This window comes from Apis laboriosa, unplaced genomic scaffold, assembly GCF_014066325.1.
Source record: "Apis laboriosa isolate Shangri-la unplaced genomic scaffold, ASM1406632v1 scaffold105_cov147, whole genome shotgun sequence".
Lineage (NCBI taxonomy): Eukaryota > Metazoa > Arthropoda > Insecta > Hymenoptera > Apidae > Apis > Apis laboriosa.
Genome location: NW_025220714.1, coordinates 475,643 through 501,569, shown reverse-complemented (window position 1 = coordinate 501,569; position 25,927 = coordinate 475,643). Strand labels below are relative to the sequence as shown.

General features: G+C 31.4%; 2 protein-coding genes across 10 annotated transcripts in view; one reads left to right on the top strand and one right to left on the bottom strand.

The window, feature by feature from the left end:
- Window positions 1-21,415, top strand: part of LOC122718784 (DNA repair protein RAD50-like) — a 41,369-nt gene extending 19,954 nt beyond the window's left edge. For 2 of the 4 annotated variants that reach the window (XM_043944239.1, XM_043944157.1), the window contains exons 2-4: window positions 18,186-18,584; window positions 18,830-19,539; window positions 19,658-21,415. In XM_043944239.1, coding sequence (XP_043800174.1) covers window positions 18,186-18,584; window positions 18,830-19,539; window positions 19,658-21,257 — 2,709 coding nt within the window. In that variant the 3' untranslated portion in view covers window positions 21,258-21,415. Of the gene's footprint in view, window positions 1-8,732; window positions 9,805-11,871; window positions 12,405-18,185; window positions 18,585-18,829; window positions 19,540-19,657 lie in introns of those variants that run through there. The other 2 variants (XM_043944318.1, XM_043944405.1) reach the window with 2 other exon arrangements.
- A 726-nt stretch (window positions 21,416-22,141) lies between these two features.
- Window positions 22,142-25,703, bottom strand: LOC122720351. Of its 6 annotated transcripts, none has more exons than XM_043947022.1 (9): window positions 24,894-25,702; window positions 24,394-24,612; window positions 24,094-24,227; window positions 23,640-23,838; window positions 23,406-23,559; window positions 23,248-23,331; window positions 22,765-23,086; window positions 22,645-22,695; window positions 22,142-22,578 (listed from the first exon to the last, which is right to left on the bottom strand). In XM_043947022.1, exons 3-9 carry the CDS (start codon window positions 24,220-24,222, stop codon window positions 22,543-22,545), a joined length of 975 nt encoding a protein of 324 aa, XP_043802957.1. In that variant the 5' UTR covers window positions 24,223-24,227; window positions 24,394-24,612; window positions 24,894-25,702; the 3' UTR covers window positions 22,142-22,542. The 6 variants fall into 6 exon arrangements, with proteins under 6 accessions (XP_043802957.1, XP_043802968.1, XP_043802932.1 ...); XM_043947033.1 differs by having other exon boundaries at window positions 25,302-25,702; XM_043946997.1 differs by lacking the exon at window positions 24,394-24,612 and having other exon boundaries at window positions 25,269-25,703.
- Window positions 25,704-25,927: the final 224 nt, after the last annotated feature.

Genomic DNA, 25,927 nt, shown 5'->3' with positions numbered 1-25,927 from the left:
TTGACGATCGAAAACTTGTCGAACAGTTGCGAATAAGTGATATGTTTGATTTTATGATTGCACGCTTATAAAACGTGTATATTATTGTAGCCTGGAAATCTGAAGATCATCGACAGAAACGATAATTATAGTTAAATCTACCATGTATTATTCTGCCATTTTAAATCTACCATATAATTATCTTTGTAATAGTTATGCCTACTTGATTATTCAAAAACGCACTTTACAGTTACCAAACAGTTCAACACTTATCGTTATCCTGACTTTTTATTTGCGATAGAAAATTCAAACGATTGTAATTATTTTTTATTAATTCAACTTGCATAATCGCAGCCTGTATACTATTAATCAAGATATCTGATCAATAGATATACCAGAAATTTTTCAATCAGCAAAATCAGGATCAGAACGAAAGTTTTGATCTTTATAGAAATACCAACTACTGTTTACGCTGGAACGAAGTTTCACGGGACGGCACAAGGGCAAGAGGAGTCCTTCGCCAGGACTATTTATCCCCACTTCAGACGCCTTTGTTGACAACCACACGCTTCGTAATATAATAGTAGAAAAAAAAAGTTATAATTTGTATATATTGAAAAATATATATAAATCGTAAAAATTATTTTCATTTATGAAATTATGTTAGAATAATCATCTAAGACTGAAATATTTAACGAAACTATTAATTATTTTGATAATATGCTTATTCGTATACATTCAATTATTATTTTAACTACTCGAATACGAAATTACATTTATAAATTAAACTATCGTTATAAATCGTAATTAATTTACGCATATTATGAGAAATAAAAAAATTGTTATGTTATCGATTAGAATTTTCTGGATTTTATGTCCTATGCTAATACATTCGGGTTTAGATAGGTTTAGACCGTCGTTTTGAATTCGTATATGTAACATATACCAATACATGATAGAAAGAAAAATGCATGTGAAAATAGACGTTTCCTTTCGAATTAACCGATCAGACCTGCGAGATTTCTTTTCACCAGTGAACAATACATTTACACACACATCGATATCAACCAATATCAAAAATCAAATCGATTAAACGATTTCCCTCGATCGACGATACATGTTTCACCGACATCACGCTCCTTCCCAAAGAGGTTAATTCCGAAAGCACTAAATATAGCTCTATCTCCATTCTCCATTCTTCATAGTAACATTCTTCACTTGAGGAAAATAATCGTCAAACAACTGGAATAAATTGTAAATTCTCTCTCTTCGACCAAATCCAAATCCTCTCATCTATCCTTCTGCCGAGAGAGTAGAGGCACAGCCGGTTACGTTAACCGTTATGACCACCATTGATTCCGATGTCACTGGCATTTGGTATAGCAGCGGCGCACGGTGCGCGCACGAGCGACGTGGTGGACGACTCAAAGAGGAAGGGTGCATCCAAAGGACCGTCAGCTGCACGTTGAAGTCTGGCGCAGACGTAATGCCACGCGTGTATCCGGAGAACAGAATGCACGTGGCGCAGTGTCGCGACTTTTGTGCCATTACACGCTCTGCGTGAAAACGGAAGAAACACGCGTACTCCCCTCCCCTTCCCCTCTCTACTTGCTCGCTCGGTCAAAAACCGCGGGAAAACGGATATGGAACGCGTCTCGAATCGTGAATGAATATATAAAATTTAAAAAAAAAAACTCGAAAAATAGAAGTTGGTCTCGGGATTGTGTATCGATTTTAATACGAACGAGAGTGTAAGCGAAATGTTTCTTTGGCTTCTTTCTCTGCTAATTAAAATTTCTACGTTTAGTGAAATATAATGAACCGGTACCAGCTAATTATATCTAAATATCAAGCGGTGTGAAGTAATTTTAAATTCTTCTTTGTGTCTAAAAGCGCAAATATATTTCCGCTTAATTATTTCTCTTCTCGTGATTATATGTGATTATATAATAATTGTCGGTTTAATATAATTTTTTTTTTTTTTTTACGGCATCATTAAAAGAAAGAATAGCTTATACTTAGATGTGAGAAATAAGATTACGATTATTATCTTAAAATTTTACGATGTTACGATAAACGAGCGAAACAATTTTTATTTAACCTTTTTCTTTTTCCTTTTTTTTTTTTTTTTTTTTTGAAATAAAGCGTAAAACAGTAGCCGTAAAAGCAGACGATAGTAAAGAAGATAAAGAAGGAGGGATACAAATTTCTGTTCTGTAGAGTTAGGCGAAAGCCGACGGGGTCGCGTGTAAATCAAAGTCGAGGCCATTAAATTCTAAAGTTACGATAACACGTGAACTTTTTTCCTCGCCTAGCTGTGCAACGTATCACCATTGTTACCGAACAAGCGAGACAATGGACAGATAATACGAGGCACGAAGAACGGGAAGAACAGAAGTGGAGAAAGAAGAGGAGGAGGAGGAGGAGAAGTGCAGAGTCTCTCCAGCATCTTTTCTTATAGAGAATGGCCCGGGGCTGTCCATCAGATCGAACGTGTGTGATATGGCCGGCCACGATTGTGTCGTGTCAACTTCTCATAAAAAAACGACGATTCACCCTGAAGAGAAAATATTCAATCTTCAAACGCTCGAGTTGTGTCGATCCGTTTTGCGTTCGAGTCGAAGAACCATAAATATTTTTGTGAAATAAATTTTACTGGGATGAAAGAAACGGGTTTGAACGATTCCATTGATCCAACTCGAAACACGTTGTATCTTCGTATTCATTATTTTAAATATTTTCAATTCATTATATTCGAATTTATCTCGAAATTGAAAAGATTCGAGGTGTCTATTAAAATTACGAATTATATATATATATTATATGTATAATATATATATATTAATGAACGAGATGATCTCAAATTTATGATCGATAATTCGTGCTTGTCATTTCATCAATTCGATAATAGGATGCGGTTAAGAATTTAACGATTTTCGATATCGTAAGAGATAAAGCTGCAAACATCTCGTGAGACGAAAAAATTAGCTAATCTCCCCCCTCCACAATTTTTTTTCGAAAATTATTTCATATCATTATAAGATAGTTATAAGAGGGAGGGAAATATAATCTCTTTATCAAAGTAATAATATTTACGTTTTCGAAAGCGATGCATTTTCTAATGCATTTTTTATCTTTAATCTCGCAGGGCGTGATAAGAGGAGAGAAGTTAAAAGTTGCGATAAAATGAAGCGAATTCTTTGGAAATTTTTACAAGAGACGAGAAAATAACGAACGGATTCTCGGAAATATAAATTTTTGATGGAGTGATCATACGCACCTGTGTTTCTATTCTGTTAAATTTGTACGTGTAAATATAGCTTCGTTCAAACGTTATTTTAATCCCTTAACATAATTAAAAATTCAAAAGCATTCGTTTTTCCACCAATTTTTTCATTCTCTATTTTCTTAAAACATCTAAGAACATTAACAAATCTTGAAAAAAAAATATAGTTTTATGCAAATAAAATCTAAGATAATTGTAGCTACATTTATACATTTTCGAATGAAATAAGCACAACACTGTCCAACGTATATAGATCGTATTTATATGGAAAACTAAAACTGCAGGTCTCACGAGCATGAAAAAAAAAATCGTTTTTTTAAATCCGACTTAACTCGGGCGAGCGCGGTAAGAGGTTAAAATGGCATCGAACTTCCAAAAAGTTTAGATTCAATGCGAACTTGTGTTCCAGATCACGAAATTTAAACCGACTCTCGCTCTATATTTCGTTCCATCGCGAAAGCCCCTCCCTCCTATATATATTTTCGTATAGCATCTTACTACCTATTGCTGCACTCGTATTCTCGCTCTGATTGGTCGCCTATTTTCCTATCGCCCATACCCTCGCGTCCATTCCACGTCCAACGAAATTGATTTTCAACTTAATTTCTTAAAAACTATGTACAACTCTTATTGATATTATTTTTCAACGCGTGTTCAGATATAAAATAATAATTAAGAAAATAAACGAATCGAATTTTAATCACTTTAGAAACTGTTATAAAATTCAGGTCGATAAGTATCGAATTAATATTCTTTTAACGATCATTCCGCTCTGATTTTCACTCACGCATTCCGTTGGTTGGGGAGATATTAACCGGAAGAATTTTAAACGGTCTTTCTATTTTTGTTTGTTTCCTCGAATTGGAAATCCACCTTAAAGATAATTATCGTTGCGTTACCGTGTCACTTTGAGTGAAACGTGAACGTTGTTATTATTGTACTTTCCTACGATTCATTGTTGTTACTGTAAAACAAGAGTTAACGAATAGATGGTTAAATTTATAAGTAAAATGTTATTAAATTTAGCTTTTTATTTAGATAATTCGTGACGATAGTAAAAATTATTTGAAAAATTATAATTTGGATTAATTATTAATGATATAATAATGAATACTAATAATGAAATGAATATTTATTTGTTGTAAATTTTTTAACGTTAGAATTTCACTTTGACGATCTCAATTTTTAAATCTGAACAGGCAGAAGTTTCAGAAGAGGAATCGAATTGATTCGATAATTATTATTAATATTTCTTTTTCTTAAATTCTTCGTTAGAAAATAGAACGAGAGAAAGGCAGAGAAAATTTGAAAAGATATATCGGTGAAGAGAAATAGCATTTCGAACGAAAGTTAACTGTTCTATCGTAATTTGCCACTTAAATCGAGTAGGAAAAGTTTGGTGAAACGAACAAGATTGGATTGCGTGTGAGTGAAACCGTTCATAGAACATGGATCTATAAAATGCGACTGTACTCTATTCAAAGAATTCTTATCATTTTCGACTTCTTTGAAATCAACGTGAATGTTGATATTTTTACGTTATCCGATTAAACGATAAATTTTAATCGATCGATGGTCCAACATCGAGCAATTTGAACGATTCTTATATTAAATCGATCAAATGAAAAATTATAATCGTATATAATACTGTCATTAGGCAATTCACTTTTACGATAAATTTTAATTAAATTGATGTTATTGGGCAACTTAGATTTTTATATTAAATCAAGTAAAAAAATTGTAATTGATTTCCATTATGGCATTGGACAACTTTCACGTTAAATCCATTAAATGAAAAATTGTAATCGATCGATGTCCAACATTAAGCAACATTTTTAATATCAAATCGATTCAATACTGTCATTAATTTGGAAGATTTTTATATTAAATCAAATAAAAAATTGTAATCGATTTCCATTGGACAACTTTCACGTTAAATCCAATAAATGAAAAATTGTAATCGATCGATTGAAAATTCTAACCTATCAATATCAATATCGTTAAACAATTTTTATGTTAACTCAAATGTCAAATGAAAAATTGTAAGCGATCGATGTCCAACATTGGTATTAGGCAATACTCAGACCATTCTCGTTCCCTTGTTTTCCAATGAAAAATACAATGTCAAGTAGCGGTACGCACTGTATTGGAAGTGCGTGTTTAACCTAGATCGTTCACGGTACGACATTGTGCTAGACGTTCTCGATAAGATCGCGAGTATAATGATAGATACTGGCATATTGCCGAATCACTGCTCCTAAAATATAACCATTCGTTTCATACAAGGATGTGAAATCTTTCTCGTCCTCGTTCTATATCTCTTTTCGTTTCTTCTTCTTCTTCTTCTTGTATCCGTGGCGAAATTTACTCGACACGCGACCACCGCTATCATCAACGAGTAAGGAGAATCGAGAAAGCGTAACAAACCGCGAGATAATTATTAAGCGATGAGGACGGAATGTAAACAGGAAAAATCTTCGACAAAACTGTGACTTGAGGAAAGAAAAAGTTGACAACTGGTCAAGCTTGAGCGGCGCGTGCTCGTTTCGCGAAGAACACATTCCAAGATCGTGATTTTATACGATGAGAGTTCTTTAGATTCTGCTTCTTATCGAGAGAAAATAAATTAAATTAAGGATAACTCGTTTGATGATATTCCGTAAAGAACAGGAGAAAGTGTATCGTACAAATTTTCTAATCGATGATTTTCCATCCATCTAAAAAAATAGAAATTTTATCGAACTACTTACTTATCAAGAAAAAATAAATTAAATTAATACTCGTTTGATAGTTATTCCGTAAAGAATATAAAAACAGGAGAAAGTGTATCATATAAATTTTCTATTCGATAATTTTCTATCCACAAACTGGAAGTTTTATCAAAATTTATTATATATAACATCTTTCAAAATGCAGATATAGGTTAGGTTAATTTAGGTATAGGCTAGATATGCTATAAATACTTTTTTTTCTGTAAAAAAAATAGCACTGTTTCGTTAAGAATATATTTATTCGATAACGGATAAGAGGAAACCTCGAATTTCGAATCATGAACCATAAGTCGCCACCGGCGCGGAGCCGTAAATTTCGAATACCGTGTAAACCGATCGAACAATGCGACGCCTGACTATGACGCAAATTGTTATCTCGGTAACGTATCGATTCTCCACTTTATTCCTTTCCCGTTGTTGGCCATATGTCACACGATGTGTCGCGTGGTATTGTTTCGACTAGCGACAAAGGATTCGAAAACCGGTAGCTCTCGTTCGACAAGATGAAATAGAGAACCGAACAGTAATTACGTTCCTCAAACGATCCAAGCGCCTCCTGCCTTGGAAACGATAGTTACCGTACAAGGTGTGCCATCTAACAAGCGTGAAAATAAAAAAAAAGATAGAAGAAAATGATACTTCATCGTCCTATAGATAAATAATGGAACATAATTATTTCGTATTAAATCGTAGAATCGAAATTGGTGAAACGTAGCGAACGTAGCGTTTCAATATTATAATTCTTTAATTAATTCAAACAATATAAGTGATGAAATATTTGAATGAACGAAATTATTTTATCGTAAGTTGAAAAATAAAAATCTTGTATCTTTTGCCTTTCGTACAATACAATTAGTATTTATCATGTTTCACTGGCCCACATTTAACCCACGAAATGCCGGTCCACTATCGACAATTGCCCCACATTTAATCATTATCGTAATTAATCTTTCACGTAACCACGTGAAAATGCTTCACGAGTATGATGTTACGCTCGCAAACACTCGAACCGTGGCATGCGGGCACATATGCTCGTGTTACATTTGCATACGCGCGTAACACAGGCCAAGCAAAGACAGGTGTACAACAAAGGGATACCTTGTGTGCGGGCCTTTCCGTATCTCCACGACCTTTTTAAGCCTTGACAACCTGGCTACATCAACTTTTCGCAATCGGACACGGTAATGCCGTCCACCATTTCCTATCCGGTTTCATCTTTTTCTTTTTCTTCTTTTTTTTTTTTTTTTTTTTTTTAATGCAATAATATTTTTTATTTTATCGTAGAAAATACCATTGGTTGAGGTCATAGGCGAAGGATTCATCAAGTAATCTTGTAACTAAACGTATAACATTTCAGAAAACCGTGGATACACATACATCATCGCGATAAGAATGATAAACGATCTGCTTGACATCATGATTTCATACATGGTGACGTAATAAACGACAACTAGTAGTGACTTTCCTCTAAAGCCGAAAACATACTGATTAGTAGACTGCGAATTTTTGTGCAAATATGTATTACACTTGTTAACAAAAGTTGAGAAACAGACTAATCGTTAATCTTTATATTTCTTTATATTTCTACTCTCTTTATTACGCTTAAACGTATTCAAAGAAACTTTATTAGTTATCGATTATACAAACTACAATCTTCCATTTTTTTAGTTCTAACTAATTATTTCATTTCACGAAAAATATAAATAAATTCGCAATAATAAATATATTATTCACGCACAATTATTAAATGTTAAACAATGACAAGTTGTTGTTTGGATATTGAAAAGGAAATATTAAATGATGATTGGGGAAATAAATATCAATAAAATTTAATCGATAATCGCCTTCGCCTTTTACAAATGTGAAATAATAAATCATTCTAAATCTTCTGACACTAAGGCCGGTATATATGACTTACGATAATATATATGCGTTCTTCCAGAATTCGATCGCGAGTATTCGATGATATCTCCTCGCTCGATCAGCTCGTCATTATCATCATCCGTTATCATTGTTCTGCAGGTAACAGCCAGATAACAAGTGGTCTTTACGGTTAGTTCTACGTCTGTACTCCCGGAATGCGGACTTTGTTCCCTGTTTCGCGCTCTCGTATGAACGCGTACGATAATAATTTCCATCTTTCTCGTTCGATCGTTGAACCAACTCGAGTTCGACATCTTCCTACCGCGAAATTTACGACCGCGCGATAAATCTCACAGTTATTAGTGCAATTTCCACCATGGGATATCCTTCGTGATAAAGTTTAACTTTTCAAAAAAAAAAAAAAAAGGAAACATAACAAGAGGGATACAAAGAGAAGAAAGGGGGGGGACTTGAGGAAGGATTGCATTGCAACGCAGCGTTCAAGGATGGCTGATTTACATAACAGAGATGGGGGATCTTCCTCGAAACGCGGGTTCGACCCCGTCCAAGTCGATTAATTCCGGCCAATTAACACTATATACTGTCAATTACAGATTCGTCGAGTCACGACAACGTGCTCGCGAGGAATTGTTGTACCGTTACTCTCAAACTCGCTTTTACTGACCAATTCCACCTCTCGCCTATATCTCTGTTATCCTTTTCGTATTCTCTCTCTCTCTCTCTCTCTCTCTCTCTCTCTCTCTCTCTCTCTCTCTCTCTCTCTCTCTCTCTCTCTCTATCTATCTATCTATCTATCTATCTATCTATCTATCTATCTATCTATCTATCTATCTATCTATCTATCTTTTTTTATTATTTCTCTTCTTTTTCTTACACATGTGATTTTTTTCTCTTTTTTAAAAATATTGATTTTTAAATTTATTCGAACTTGGAATCGAAACGTGCGCGTGATTGTTAAGTTGATAATAAACGAATGATGATACGAATAACGTGACTAGCTGTTATTACGAATACATTTATCGAACGTAAAAGAGTTTCTTCTTTTTTTTTTTTTTCTCATTGAGTGGACACGTGTAGAAAGAAATTATCAATGGATTGGTGTTATAAGAAGAAGAAAAAAGGAAAAAATATAAATCGAATAAATTCCATTGCGTTTCAAGATAAATTCCATTCCGATCTGTGAAAGTGGAAACTTTAATCGATGATCGATCGAGGAAAAATAAGTAAAGAAATTTTTGAGAAATTTTCCATCGAGGAAAACAAGGAATTAAAAAAATAAGAAACTGTGTGTGGAATAATAAAGAGGGGAAAAAAAAAGAGTAAAAACGACGAGTCGCGAAAAAGTAACGGAATAAATTCTAACTTTGGATCGACGGATTTATATATAAATCGTAAGAATTTTCTTTACCCTCGTTTTGAAAACACATTCCACTCGTTATACTCGTTTGACAACTGTCGCCGTCGTCCGCCGATAATTCAAACGTAAAAATATTTCTCGTGTGAATATAAAGTTGATCGCGGGATAGGCAGAAACGCATGAGGGAAATTACCTCAACGAGGAGGAATGCGAAACCGCAGGATTTCGATGAATCAGACCCAGAAGCATCTCTCGGCAAAAATTCGTTCCCGATGAGAAGAGAAAAATACCTTATATCCTCCCGATCCTAGCCTATCCTTACTCGAATTAAATTATCGCATCGATAATTTCGACCATGGGATGATCGATCGAAACGACGAAGTGGTCGGTGAGAAAATGAGCGTGGAATATCGTTAGAAAGAGGGACGAGTGATATTGAAGAGAAGAGAAGAGAATAATCGAGAGAAAAAAAAATGTCGTGCAGGAAGAAGATCGATTCGAAACTTTGGTTCGAATATTCTCAGATGGTAAGGATATATATATATCGATTATATTCGTGCATCGTGATAACGGTTATCCATATCCGCCAGACCTAACCGAGGGCTGACGAACCGGGTTTCTAAGGTAACCGAGTTAATAAATCGATGAGACGTTATCACGACACAGGATTCGAGTTCACTCGTTGCTTCCCGTGAAGCGAACATTCCCGTTGCTTCTTTCCTTTTCTTTTTCTCTTTTTTTTTTTCGTTACGTATTTCCTTTCTCCATTGCTTCTCATAATAGGTAATCTATCAGAAACGAGTCGTTGGATATGAACACGTTCCATACGCTATCGTTGAAAAAATCCATCTTTATTTTATAGAAAGAAAGAAAGAAGTGTGATACTTGAATTATTGAATAAAAAAGGAAAAAAAATTAACAAATTCACCGTACTATTCCTCGAATAGTATACGAAACCGTAATGACCAATGTAAACGGTTACCGAGACTGATACTCAGTTATTTTCAATAATTACACGTTAATAAATTACGAGGTATAGCGACGAACGGTTAGCAATTGGTTGTCGCCCGTTTCCGTTCGACAATTAAGACGTGGACGAAGTAAAGAATATCGGGAAAAAGTAAACTTGTACAAAAAAGTGGTGAAGCTATACGCGAGAAGGTCGACGTCGAAGTCGTTAAGAAGGCAATTGCACAACTGCGGGCCAGGCGCCGACCGGTAGAATCTCGTTTTCTAGGACAATCGGCTTTCCGGCCGTACTGGAGAACGATCTTGTTCGGGACAAGATCAAGAACGACCATTCGTATCGATAACATTCCAACGACACTGATATCTGGTATCCTGAGAAATATTTTGTTATGAACGGTACTTTATATATATATCCGATGATTAAAATGCTATTAGCTCGATTAGCTTCTTTTAATCGGCTTCTTTTTATTCCTTCTCTCCTGGAAGAATTTATAAAGTGAAGTCTGAAATGATTTTTGTATTGGTTAATGAAAAATTGCAATCAAAGAGATTATTAGAAATGAAGCGTATGTTTTTGTATTATATTGAGAAAGAAAATTTCATTTGAAAAAGTTTTTTCTTTCTTGAAAAAAAAAAAAGAAAGTTAAAATCTTTTGATTTAAGATTTAGAATTTTATGGAAATTGCAATTTTTTTAATCTGTGACATTGTTATAAAAAAATAAAATATACAAACATTGTTAATAAATAAAATATAAATAAATGGATATATTTCATAAATTGTCAACAAGTGTCAATTTTTTTTTTTAAGCAATCGCGTTAATTCATTAAAAATCTTGCAAAATCTGCTACAACGATTCGAGAATGTTAAAAGTATTGAATCTCTCAATCACGCTGTAATAGGAAAGACTACTCGAGTCAGCTGTTCCTTGGCTCGCAATGACACGTAGGTGGATATATGCTAGTTCTATAATTTATCTGAAAAAAGAAAAACATGTCGCAACCGCATTCTCATTATGCATGGTCTATCGATGGTCCTACCTGTTTTCATCCGATCACAAACGAGTTGCATAGAAAAAGTGCGCTCAAACATTTATGTACGCGTGCACGCGGAACAGGACTCTTTCTCTCTCTTTACCTGCTTTTCTTACTTTCTTCCTTCTCCCCGTCTGACTCTGACTCAGGGCTGCATCTAGTATTCACGATTCTCCAGGTTTTTATTAACTATCTATTGAATAAGTGAAAGAAATTTTTTTACTAAAAAAATTAAAAAACGCATTATTTTTAATATATTTTTTTTATCTTTGTAACACAATTCATTTTTTTTTTTATTTTCAAAGTTTATAAATTTCAAATAGATTTTGAATATTTTGAAGATAAAATTACATAAGTAAATGTTTAAAATAGTATAATAGGAATCACCAAGAAATAAAAAATCAAAATATTATAATAATTAAATAATAAATTTTTATTCTTAGAATATTAAAAATAAATATATAAATTATGATTAATTATTTAAAAAAAACAAATATATTTCTAATACTATTTCTACACTTCTTCGACTTTCTCAATTTTGTTATAGTTGATGAGAAAATAGTTTTCGAAATCCGAGTCTGCTTCAACCCTCTCCCTACCATTCTTCACTCCCTCTTGGGCCTAACTGCCCACTCGCCGACTGACCAGTTCGTAACCAAAGTTCGTCTTGCTTACATTCCGTTTCTGTCGCATTCTATTCCTATTTTCTTGTAGTGTATCGATCGTGAATGCACAATTTAGTGAAGTTTATCAAAGGGAAGAAATAAAGTCACAATTTTCTCGTAGTTTAGAAAAATAATCAAAGTAGTTTTAGAATTCGAAGTGCAATATGTCAGGTACGCAAAAACGTTCGTTTATTTGCGCTGCCGTTCGGAAAGATTCGGTGACCTTCGGCAGGCTACGGCTGTTCTCGGCAGCACTCGTAACCGGCATCCTCGAGGAGGCGACGCACGACAGATGCCTCGAGGATCAGTGACAGAATGTTATGTCGAAATCAGGTGAAATTTAGTTGATTCGTGTGTGATTGTGTGAAAAAGCTCGGACATATATCATGCCGATCACGTGCCTACATATTCTTAGTAAAATTGGATAAGTGTACTTCATTGCAAAACAGGAGAATTTAAGGTAAAGATGTGTAGGATTTAATGAGAATAATATATGAATAGTTTTTTAATTAAAAATTATTGTATATGATAGTTTTTTAAATATTGAAAATCTTTAATTTTAACTAAATATTTGATTTTTATATCTTATGTGATGAAAATATAAAATAAATAGGCGCCTAATATATGCCTATAAAAAAAAAAGAAAATTGAATTACGCGCTCTTACAATGATGTAATAAGGATGCATTTGATTGGTAATTTTTTACGCTCACAATCAAATTATAACGGGTATATGGCAATTTTTTAAATGAGCAACGGTATAGAAAAAGGCATACGTAAAGTATGTCGCGGACTTATTTCAACACGACCTACTACGTCTACCGGACGATGAATCAGTCATTCTTCAAAGACGTTTTCATCGAAGGTCTGGTTGCCTTTGTAAAATCATCCATTGTTTACTCCAAACATAGCGATTGCATATTGAATAACATTACAATAACGATTGAAAGGTGCTAATATGAAAAATCGATGATTATATCACATTTATATTAGTCTAACTTGTATATATGTAATATAATGAAATTTATCAAAGCGTCGATATTCATTATCTTTAAATAGTACGAGTAATTATTACATGATTTGTAATAAGATAGCCTGATGCAATCAATGAAGGTTGTTTAAACAATGACACAATTCTACGCTTGTGATCGTAAGAACTTCTATGTATGCATCCTTGACTTACGAAATGAGAAATTTTTATTCTTTTGTGCTGTTGAAAAATTATCTTTAAATTAAAGGTCAGATATTTTGTTAAAAATAAATGAGACTTTTTGTCATTATTATTAATGATTTTTAAACAAATCATAATATTATGATATTTACGAATTTTGATAAAAGAACATATAAAATCAGGAAAAATGTGATTACGTATACTTCTTGTGTATTTCGTGCAATAATTATGGATCTCTATTCGCCCGTTACATCGTAACATCGGAGAAAGTATATTTCTGAGTTATTATTGAAAAAGAGAATGTAACGTTGACGTCACTTGAGAAAAAATTCGAATCTGTATTCTTTTATACGAATATTCGAAATTCATGGAATTGAATTAAGGAAAAAATATTTACAGAAAGGAAGCTGAAATAACGATAATTGAGATCAACTTTGCTGACCTCTGCATTTATTTTTGAAAAGAATTCAATGAATGCAGGATATATATTGAAGAAAATAACTGTACCAACATGAGGTATATCTCATTATGTGGCAACCAGTTCATTTGTTGACCTCATATCGTACACTACCATGGACCGAAAAACCGGACAACTTGGTCAAGAACGGAGAAAGTCGCAGCATACTTTTCCATTACCTCCGTGAACTACTTTAAAACTCAAATTGAACGCGATCGTGGGTGTCAAATTTTAAAAGATACATGCATATCTATAAGTTTTGACGATAAAGAAGATTGTGATATTGAATTTAAGAAGAGAAAGATTCAAAATATGTTCCATATATATTTTCTAACACTGACATCCTGAACAATTTTTGTCCTAATAACCTAACCTAACCAAACGAGTATGATTGATTCGAATATTATAAGCTTCTTAAGAATTCATTTATCTTTTAACAATTTATTGTACATTAACCGTTAAATTTCAATTCATGTAATTGAATTCAATTGAATTGCATGAATAAATCAATATTCTCTTTTTTTTTCTTTCATAATCGATGTGTTACGATTAGTTACACGTAGCCGCAACGTTTGCTCGTTTATTAATCATTGGCATTCAGGACACAGACATTTCATCAAATTGCGCTTTCTAAATATATATTACATTAAATATCATCCTCATGATTATCGGTATTCGTGGAATACGAATAATTCGTTGGGATTGGGAAAATTGTCGATTTCGACGTGTTCGGTGTCACGTGTACCGGAACCGGAATTTGCATACCATCTTAAATTGCTATGTCGTAATCTTGAACATTTAGAGAGGCTATACGATGCTATACTTGCTAGTTATATTATACTAGTTACGTAACCGCATAAATAAGTTTGAAACAATGTGATATCTCAACCAATTAATTCTTTTATAATTGAAGTAATATCCTCGTATCTTTCATTATGATATACGTAATGATTATAATTTTTGCAAAGAATACTAACGTACGTATACTTTAGACATTATATTCAAATTGAAACACAAAAAATATTTTTGAAACTATTCAGTATCCAAAAACGTTTTACTATAGATCTATTTGTTAAATAATTTTTTTTAATAAGTCGATTTAGAAAACAAATTAAATTTATTTTTCTTATTGTTAGGTGAAATCAATTTCTAACGCGACTAATACATTTATAAAATATTTTTTTTTAGAAGTAAAAATTTTTATTCAATACATTTTATTTTAATTTGTATTATATTATAGAATAATTGAAATTAAAATACAAAATCAACCAAATATAGATATACGATAACTAACCAATCTTAAGTTACTCGTAAACTGCTGATTGTAGAGAAAAGATGTTCAAACATAACTTGCATAATTCTCAAGGACAAGTATAGCAAGATAATTTTATGTCTTTAAATACATCATCTTTTTACCGAGTTATGATAAGCATTTTTTTAAAATAAATATTCATCATTTAACTTTTAAATTAACAAAAAAATATAACATTTTTGAAAATATTTTATTATCGTTGTTATAAATACAACCGTTGTTATCTATATAACCTGTTATGTTTTACTAGAATTTTATCTTTCTAGTGCAGACATAAACTGATAAAATTTTTACACTCGTATATAACATAAACAGCTACTGCTTTAACGATAAAGATTTTAAAACAAAAAATAAAAATGTTTCGATTTTACGATCTGATACATTACGTCAATCTACAGATATTATACATTTATTTCTCACGAAAATTCAAATTATTGCAATTTATATATTTCGATTCTAATCTCGAGCTAGTAATTTCTTCGATACGAATTTCCTTTCTGACATCAGAAGTTACAAGATACGTCACAAAATTCGAAGAAAAAAAATTGAGGGAATATTTCGATCGATTAATAGGCCAATAGATTTATCGATTTAGCGATGCAAATCATCTCGAGATCGGTCGAAAAGATGGTACGTCGAATCACTTGGGGAATTCCAAACAGTGGAGATTACTTTTCACTCCGTGATGAAACGAAGAAAACGGCGAAGCGTGAATGCATTTCTCGCGGCACATCGGCCACCGTATAATTACACCTTGTACAGAGCCGCGAAAATTTGCTGCTTCCTGCGATCTTCTGCCTCCATAAATTCACCGCGCTGGCTGCCAGCTTTATTACACTACTGACAACCTTTTCGAGAGCCACCAAAGCCGCAACAGTTCTAGTTGAACGCGAAACAAAACCATTTTCCCTTCGTTCTGTTATTACGTTTCACTGTTGTTTTAGAGAGATGAGACTTCTATAGGCGGGCTCCTATCCCGCGTTGAACTGCCATTTACTTTCGAATAAACGCTTCTTTAACTAGCACGCGATAGCCGTTCTTTTCTTCTTAAAACGCTTCTCTTTGAGCGTGGAATGATAGGGAGTGAATTGTTGCTAACGTTGTTGGAACGTCATAAATTTTATGAACGTGAAAGGAAAGAAAGATAATATTTGAGAACATGCGTGTAAAAATGAATGATTCATAGTTAGAGCAATATTTTTAAAAAAAAATATTTACACGAAAATATTCGTATTATTTTTTTTTTTTTTTTATATTGCAAAATCAATTTTTGATTTTGTAGTTATGGGATATCATTATTTTACCATTATTTTTTAACGATAATTTTCTAGATATTAACAAAGTTTAAAGGTTTAATAAATCGATTTCAGGAATTTGTGAAGCGAGATAAACGCTGTTGATGCAAACTGTCAAAGTTTTTAGAATTTATACGTGTATTGGGATATTTCATGAAGTGAAGATAATTTCACCTTTGTTGTATCGGTATATCCCGTCGAAACTTTATAGTTAAATAAAGAACTGAAACGCGTTCGATCCATATTTGATCACTTACCGTTTTGCAATGTTTATAAAATATTTCGAACCGTGTGAAAAATCTTGTTAGAATTCGATACAAATATTTTTTATAAACTCCTTCTTTTTTTCAAGTACAAATATTTTGATTACTAAATTAAATTTTAATAAACCCTCTTGTTTTTTGCTCTTCGAATAAAATCGTATTAGAATTCGATACATATATTTTTTTATAAACTCCTTTTTTTCAAGTACAAATATTTTGATTACTAAATTAAATTTTAATAAATCTTCTCCCTTTTTGCTGTTTAAATAAAATCGTATTAGAATTCGATACGAATATTTTTTTATATAAATTCTTTTTTTTTTAAATATTTGGCTAAAATATATATAACAATACATTAAATTTTAATAAATCCTCCTGTCTTTCGCTGTTCGAATAAAACACGATGTACCAATGACAATAGCATGTTGTTTTACCAATAAAATCGAATATTGTTTATCAATGTCAATCGTTCGCCAAGTGTCCTTGAAATGAAACGTTCACGAAATGTCCGGAAGTGGAAACTCCCACCATAAATTTCCTTGCCGCGATTCCGTTATCTTGAAATGTACTTTAATTGAAAAGACGCGTTCTCATTCTCGTTCTCGTCGCGATTAGCATTTCGTGATTTAATTGCACACTCGAACCTTGTCGATACGATTTTACACCATGGGCATTCGATAATATTGAATCAGTCAACGAACAAATGTATTTCTGCTCCTTTGAATCCTTTTTTATTTTTATTTTATTTTTATTTTTATTTTATTTTTTATTATTATTATTTATTATTTTTATTATTTATTATTTTTATTATTATTTATTATTTTTTTATTATTTTATTATTATATATATTATATTATATTTTATTATTAATTTTTTATTATTATTTTTTATTATTTATTATTTTTTTATTATTATTATTTACTATTTTTATTATTATTATTTATTATTTTTTTTATTATTTTATTATTATATATATTATATTATATTTTATTATTAATTTTTTATTATTATTATTTTTTATATTATTTTATCATTCCAATGAAATCTCTCAAGTTACTACTAATTTAATAAGAAAAACAAAATTTAACTACATCAACTATGTATGATATATGATTTTTAGTTGACAAATTTATTTGTCTCGTTGAAAAATAAAATAGACTTTTTCAAGAAAAGAATTCGAACAATGAAGAATTCCCCTTTTTATTTCGCCTGGCTTCCTTTCTTTCTTTCTTTTTTTTTTTGTCTGTTTGGCTTGCCAATTCCTGCAGGTCAGGTCCTTCCGGTCCTCGTAGCGTCTACACCTGGATGAATTCCAAAGTTTCTGCTCCGGAGTCAGCCTTTAAGATTTTTGTGTGTTAACACAAAGCGAAGGGTCCATCTTTCTTCATTCCCATTCGTTCGTTTCTTCAATCATGCGTAAATCATTTCATCGTCACCTTGAATCTTATCTATGATATCTAGTTAATTTTTTATTGCATATATACTTGAATCACTGATAATCAATCAGTAATAATAATAATAATAATAACAATAATAATAATAATAATAATAATTTGATATTTTTATCTAAATATTTTATTCAACGAACATAATTTTGATTATTTGTAAACAAATAATTCAAGTTTTATAATTGATGATATTAATAATACGATATTTTTTTAGATTTAAATTTTTGCATATAAAATCTTCATTAAAAAGAAAAAAAAGAAAACAAGCTTGTCTAATCATCAAATTGTTTTTCCAGATGGAAACCGAGGTGCGGACGCTCAAGCAAGAGCTGGTTCGTACCCAAGAGGCCTTGAAGGCGGCCACAAAGAAATGCCGTGATCTGGTGAAAGAGCTGGACAATCGCACCACGAGTCACGAGTCCGAGAGGAGTCTTCGAGATCAACAGTTATCGCGTATACTTCGCGCTCTGCTGGTGCTCGAGGCCCGGCTCAAGCAGGAGCAGAAATCAATCAGGCAGCTGCTCTGCGAGAAGGACAACGTGATCAGGAACCAGCAGCTCGAAATCGCGAGGCTCAGACGTTACACCAAGAATTATATCAAATGTAAACGCGAACAGACGCTTGGTAAATCGTCGATGAAGGTCGAAACGGCGACCGATATCGAGAACAACGATCTTCAAACGTCCAACGTCGATGTAAGTTTTCAACTGCTTCGATCGATTTTGTCGTTCAATAATTAATTATATTGATTTAAATTAACGTTACTTTTTGAATGATAATGACGATGAAATTCAAAATGCATCCTTATAAATCAATATTTTATATTGATCTTTTTTACAAATTTCCTCGATCGTAAGTAAACTTAACCTTAACCTTAACCTTAACCTTAATCTTAACCTTAATCTTAACCTTAACCTCCTCATTTTTTTCTTTATTTTAGGTTAGCTCGAGGCAGGATTGCAGTATTAGTAAAGACATTCAGAATTTGAAATGCGAGATAATCACAAAACTGAATCCGTTAGAAGTACCTGTTGCGCTCGACGACCTGGACAGAGGGGTGAAGAAAACGCACAGCTTTGCCGGGAGCGACATCTCGAAAACGAGTCTGACGAGCAGCGAGAATACGGATGTGTCGATTATCACGACCACCACGGAGGGCAGTCCCTCGTTGCTCAGCACCGAAGGTTTTTGCGAAGGTGAGAGCACCGATGTCTCGCCCAGTTCCACGTTGAATAAATCCAACAGGTGTACGCCGACAATGGTTACCGACAGCGAGAACGAGACAACGATGATCTACGACGACGACGACGACGACGAGGAAGAGAAAACGACGATGATTATGGAGAACGGTTGTAAATTATCGAAGAAAAAGATGGGGTTAGGAAGGTCGAGAACGCAGAAAGCGTTGAAGGAAATGGATGTGATCGAATCGACGAATATCGCGAGGACAGAGAGTAAGGACGATGGGATGGATTGTAATTTTGCCTCGGGAGATGAACAGGAGAAGGAACAGGAACCTATTTACGTAAATTCTTTCAATGAGACAAATTCGAGAAATCACGCGGAAAATATAATTACGCCGAAGGTGAACGAGGATTATAGTAATAATAATGGCAACAGCAATAATGCCGGGAGCAATAATAATAGTATGTGAGTATTTGTTTTTTGAAAAAAATAATACAAGCATAAATGCACAATGTTCGTTATTTACTGCATATGTATTAATTATTGTAAAATTAATATTCATAATTATATTCGATTTGCACAGATCCCTGAAAATGGAAATCGAAGAGCATAACGTAGAAGATACCAGCGGGAACTGGTATAGCGATCCTGACGAAGACAAAATGAACGATGATGTTTTCAGACATAGCATGTATCGACCGAATAGCAATCATAATTCTGTTTTGGAATGCGTTAATCAGATCCTCTTGCGAGATATGGAGGACGAAGAAAACATTCTTTCAATGTCAAGAAGATTTAAACATCGAGGGAGAATTGTACGGTTTCAACCGGCTAAATTATCGGACATCGAGTCGGTAGGATCTGAAATGGAAAGGAAAAATTCCGAAGAAGGTATTATAGAAAAAGAATCGGCTGATAGCGAGTTCACCGATGTTCCTACCAACAGTTTCGAACCTACTGCCACGGAAGACGAGTTTGGCATGAGTCTTACTCAAAGTGTTTCAACTTCAAACGTTACAACTACAATCACGAATCACGAGTCGAGTCTTGAGGAAGAATCGGAAGAAGCAAAAGCTATTCCAATTGTCATTATAGAGCCAAAGATCAAGATGGAAGAAACGAGACACGCAGCTTTCCAATCTTCGCAAGTATCGCAAAAGATTAAAACATCTGTAAATGCCTCGAATCCACCTTTAAAATTGGAACGAATCGAGGAGAAGACTTGTTTACAGATGTCTACAAAGGGACTGACTATAGCAAAAAATTTAGATTATGAGGATATCGAATCGCTTCCGGAAATTATATCACCACCTCCTAAAACACCACCTGCCTTGCCTCCAAAACCACAGTTTAAAAATAACACGTTGATCTTAAAAAAAATTCCTAGTCCTTCGTTTCTGATCGATGAGACACGAAAAAAACAGCAACTTCTTGAGTCCGGTTCGTCTGAACACAGCAAGAAGATATTTGGTTTTATATCCTCTCCTTTAAAATCTACAGGGATTAATGTGTCGTCTGCAAGAAGTTTAAATTTCGATGATACGATTAATAAAGGTACAGGAAACAACGAAGAAGGGAACTTCTGGAAGAACAGATTCAACAATGTTCGATCTTCCTTTCAAACACGTCAGAACCACGAAATTAGTGGAGAACAAATGCGAAAAATACCCAAAGTCACCAACATTGTTCGTCATTTTGAAGAATTCAAAATTGGCGGTGAATCGGAAGATCAAGCAAAAAAACGCACGAAAACGAAGGAAAAACACGTCCATTCAGAATTCGATCAAGAGTTCGATATCAGACAAAATTTTGAGGAATTTAATTTGGATGAATGTGATTTATCAGATGATCCAGATAGACCGGAAGGCGATGGATCGGAAAAGCTTGGCAATCTTGGGGTAACAATTAGTCAGAATGAGAAAACTGCTGCAACCAAAGACAATAATAATGTTCCTCTCGCTGCGAGCAATTCGAATAGCGGTTACGATCACTTTCTAGAAGCAACAGGTCTTAGCAACAAATCCATACTGACTCCCTCAAGGTTATTAAGTAACCATAAAAGCATGCTAAAGCCGAAAGATGTAAAGTATAAAAACAAAATCAAAGCAACAGCGGTTATGGAAAAACATGGTGTTTCAACGAATACTACTCATGTTAGACATTGGACAGGCCCATTTGTCTGACGATTGGCACAAGTTTTTCCAAGAAATCTATTCCGACAAGAAACACCCGATGAAAAAAGATAAATTAGACAAATATGATCTATATTAACGAAAGTTGAAAAAAACCGTGGTTCAAACAAAATTCTTCTATGTATATGAAATATATAATTTTGTGTAAATTATTATTAATATTTTCTTTCCTTTTTTTAATATTTTATCAGATTTTTTGTTATTAAAGAAATTGAAAGATACGAGAGTTAATTTATTTAATTAAATTTGAAAAATACTTTTGTATTGTATATTTTAATAAAATATGTCCTACTTATTTAAAATATTAATGCAATTGATAAAATAATTAATTGAATGATAATTGACAATATTATACATACATTATTTCGTTCTTTCGCTGTAAATTGCAATTAGTACTTTATTTACTACGGAAATGTTTTTATTTTATTTTCTACTGAAAATCCTGAATAAAAAATTGAAAATGTTAAATAAATAATATTGTTATATTATATGAAATGAAACAAATAAACAAATTCATTATAATAAAATATGATTATATAAATTTAAATTATTATGTTTTTACTTTAACCTGTAATTATTTATATTATATAACACTGTATATAAATTTACAAAATTTTAAATATTTTAACTGATCGTTATTTAAATTTTGTGATATTTAAGAATCTATATATATGTGAATCTATATATGATATTTAAGAATCTATCTATATATCTATATAATTATTGGTTAATTATTTGTTGATTAAATAGTATAAAAGTAAGTATATATATTCTGTAAAAAGATTAAATATACACAATGACAAAAATCAGTTCGAGGATAAAAATAAAAATTATACTTGTTTTTTTGTTGGAAATAAAATTAAAAATAATTTTATTGAAAGATTTTTATGTTTGATTAAGAAATAGAAATACACCATTATAATATTAAGTATTTTATGACGATTTATAAACAACTAGAACATATGATACAATTATATATAATTTCTACTACCTATAAAAATACAACGCAACTCTATAAAAATACAACGCTAACTGTCACTGGTATCAAAATCTAAATAGAATATGGAAGAAAAAAGTACTTCGGAAAATGGACAATATTTAAATTCAAACATTTTAGTAAATGTTTTAAAAGGATTCCATTTTCACAGATTAGTATGAATCATTCGTTCAGGCACTCTATTACACTTGGCTAGTGCTACATTATCAATACAAATGTATAGACATAGCTGAAAAATTGCATGAAGAATCACACAATTAATTTGGCACAGTGGTTTCTTCAAGTTTCTCTCTCTGCACGAAAGTCATAAAAAAACTAAACAAAAGAAAATAAAAAATAAAAATATTAAATGCATTAATATATTATATACTTCGGTCTCACCTCTTTATCCAAATTTTCTTGAGTCCAAATTTTAATTACAGGAAGTTTATTCTGTAAATGATTAATTGTAAAAAAAACATAATGAACATGAAAATACAAACTTTTGTAAAAATAACTTACAGTAGAAGAATCAGAATGAACACTAAGACGTGAATTTAAAATAAATGGAACTCCATCTAAATCAGAAGATCCTGGCAGTGTACCATAAATTGATGTAGATCCAGTAACTATTGACGTAGGAGGTTGTGGAGCAGGTCTAGTTGGTCTAATTCTTGCATTAGGATTCAGAATTTCATAATCTCTATCATCAGATTCTTCTATATCCTTTCCTCCACTTCCACTAATTTGTGGATAAACCCCATTTGTTGGTTTTGGTGGTCTTTCAGGAGGTATTCTATGGGATGTTCCATTTGATGAATTTGGAGAAACACTTTGAAGTAAGCTAGATAAAATATAATATATAATAATTATTATATAAGAATTGATATAAATATATTTTAATAAATAATTGTAAATAATTATAATAAATAATAAATATATTCTAATAAATAAATTGATATAAATATATTCTAATCCTAGTTTATAAAATAAAATGATTCATACTCTAAATTAACATATGATTGTGAATTTGAATTTTCATTTACAATATCCACAGTTTTATAGCAAACACAAACTCCATTGACAATACTGAAAAAAAATGAAGATAGAATAATTAAATTTTTATAAAATTTTAATACATTTATATATGCAAATATATATACCCAGCAGCAATAAATCCGTTTGGTGCCATTTTGGATGTATTATAAACTTTATGTATAAGTCTACTACATATGATAATATCAGTAACTGCTTTTGAGCATAATTCTTTATTTCTAATTTTATAGCACACCTGTTTCTTTCTCCATGCTTTCTGCACTAAAATTCATTACTGCAATGTATTAAATAAAAATATTTTTTTAATAAGTGATATATTAATCACTCTTACGTATGCTCACTTGAATCTACAGTATAAGAAATTATGCTGTATCCTTCTGGAGGAGTATCTCGTTCATTAATGACTGCTATATCTTCAACAACGCACCGAGGTAAACCTTCAGTCTTTGAAAAACATATATATCTGCCTTTTTTTTTAATAAAAAGCCCACTTTCTCTCCATAAATCAGCATCAGTATCTTGGTCATATGTTCTTGATACCTAATAGTAAAATAATAATCCATAATTTTGATTATGATTATTTTGTGATATTAATTGTTCAATAAGTAAAATTTAAAAATAATTTTTAAATAATTATTTGAATTAAAAAGTTATAAATATTTATATGTAAAATAATCAATATTAAAAGTTAATTAAATAAAATTAATAATAATTAATAATAAAATAATTCAAAAATATTTTTATAAACATTAAATAAAATATGATAAAAAATATAAATATTATCTTATAACATACCACTGTAAAATTTGGTGGACACTTATCTATATCTTCAACAACACTTATGGCTGTGATGGGTCTATCATCAGGTAGCACTGATGATAACTGATGAACTAACATCTTGTTGCAATTAGTCTTTTTAGACATTATTGCTATTAAAAATATATATATATATATATATATGTATATGTAATTATCTTTGTTTTCTTTTCTTAATACATATTATTTACAGATATATAAAATATTAAAATGTTATTATGTATATAAAAATTATAAATTAATAGCTATAATCTTCTAATTTACAAATAATTCACTTACTATAAAAAATTAGTTTGACCGATTATGGAATAATTTCATACTGAATATCACAGAAATGAAGAAAAAAAATAAACAATTCATGTAATCGCATAATTAATATCATAAACTATAAAAAATATTTCAAACACATTCTTCTATCTATTTAATTCATTATATCTTGATTCATCAAAAATGCGAATAATGTAAGTATATGGATTTTCCTTATTTTATCTTGATGACCTAATTTCGATCGATAAAAAAATTTAAAGTATAATGAAAATTATTTTAAATAAATAAATTTCAATTAGACAATGGTTTAGAGATGATAATTTTCAAATGAATAGTAAAAACGAATTCTTATAATATTATTTATATGTTATATATAGATATAGATATATTTATATTACATAGATATAGATATATCATATTTAATTATAATTAATTTGTTAAATACTTACAGTAAATAATCATTATATTTAACAATTATTAATCATCTACACTATTTTTCTTAATTTAGTTACCTTTGTAAATTTTGCACGATATAAATTTACAAATTCCGTATATTTGTCATACTTTTAATTAACAAATCAATAAATCTCAATAGAACAAGATAACAATTTACGATCGAGTCACGATTGACTTATATTTTCTTTGACACGCAATCGTATTCTTTGAAAGATTTGTTCGTAATACTATAGAACGACTAATTAATAAACAAGGGGGAGGGAAAGAACTAAGGACTGAAGAGAGAAACAGAACAGAACAACAAAAAGAGAGAAATAAACCTATTGAAAGGAAGATAAACGTGTGTGTATATGTATATATATGTATATACAATCAATTGTTCTTTCACTGTTAAATACTTTAACATTCACATATTTTTAAATGATACTAACTAAAAAACCGATAAGATAGCCACCGAAACTCACAAACATTAACACTCATAAGAACTGCTTTCCTCCTTTGTTTTTTCATTGAATGTTTTAACTAAATTGATATCATTTCGACTACCACCATAACCATAATAACTGCCATCTTAACAACTGACTAGGGTAGTTGTGTTCAATAAGCTAACCTCTGTTTCCGTTTCTTTTCTGCCGTGAAATGTTACGGCGCTTTTTTTCGTCCTTTCTATAAGATTCCTTTTTGTCAGATGTTTACTTAATTGTATATTTAGTTTTAAAATGATCTAATCCGTCCTCCAAGCAATAAGAAAATGCATAAAAATCGTACACCACTCTCTTATCAGCATACTTATTGTTTAATTTATTTGTAAAAAAATTTGTACACAATAAAATTTAAATGTATAATACTGCAATACTTTCTCCATGATCATGACACTCACAGCAGGTTTGATACCAAGAGAAACATTATGGCGTCTTTTGAATGTTTTTATAGATAATTTTATAAATTAATTTTATAATGATTATATATTTTTTATATATATTTAAATTGAAAAAGTCTGTTTAAAGATAACATAATATCATATGTTTAAAAATTTTTTAAATATTCTTAACATAAAAAAATTCTAGATGGCGTTGCAACATTTTCATAT

Coding starts and splice junctions, on each gene's coding strand:
- LOC122720351 (XM_043946997.1), bottom strand. CDS start 25,347: ATGAAAAAACAAAGGAGGAAAGCAGTTCTTATGAGTGTTAATGTTTGT. Junction 24,228..25,268: donor GCTATCTTATCGGTTTTTTA/GTTAGTATCATT, acceptor TATTTTTAATAG/CAATAATGTCTAAAAAGACT. Junction 23,839..24,093: donor GTCCACCAAATTTTACAGTG/GTATGTTATAAG, acceptor TTTTACTATTAG/GTATCAAGAACATATGACCA.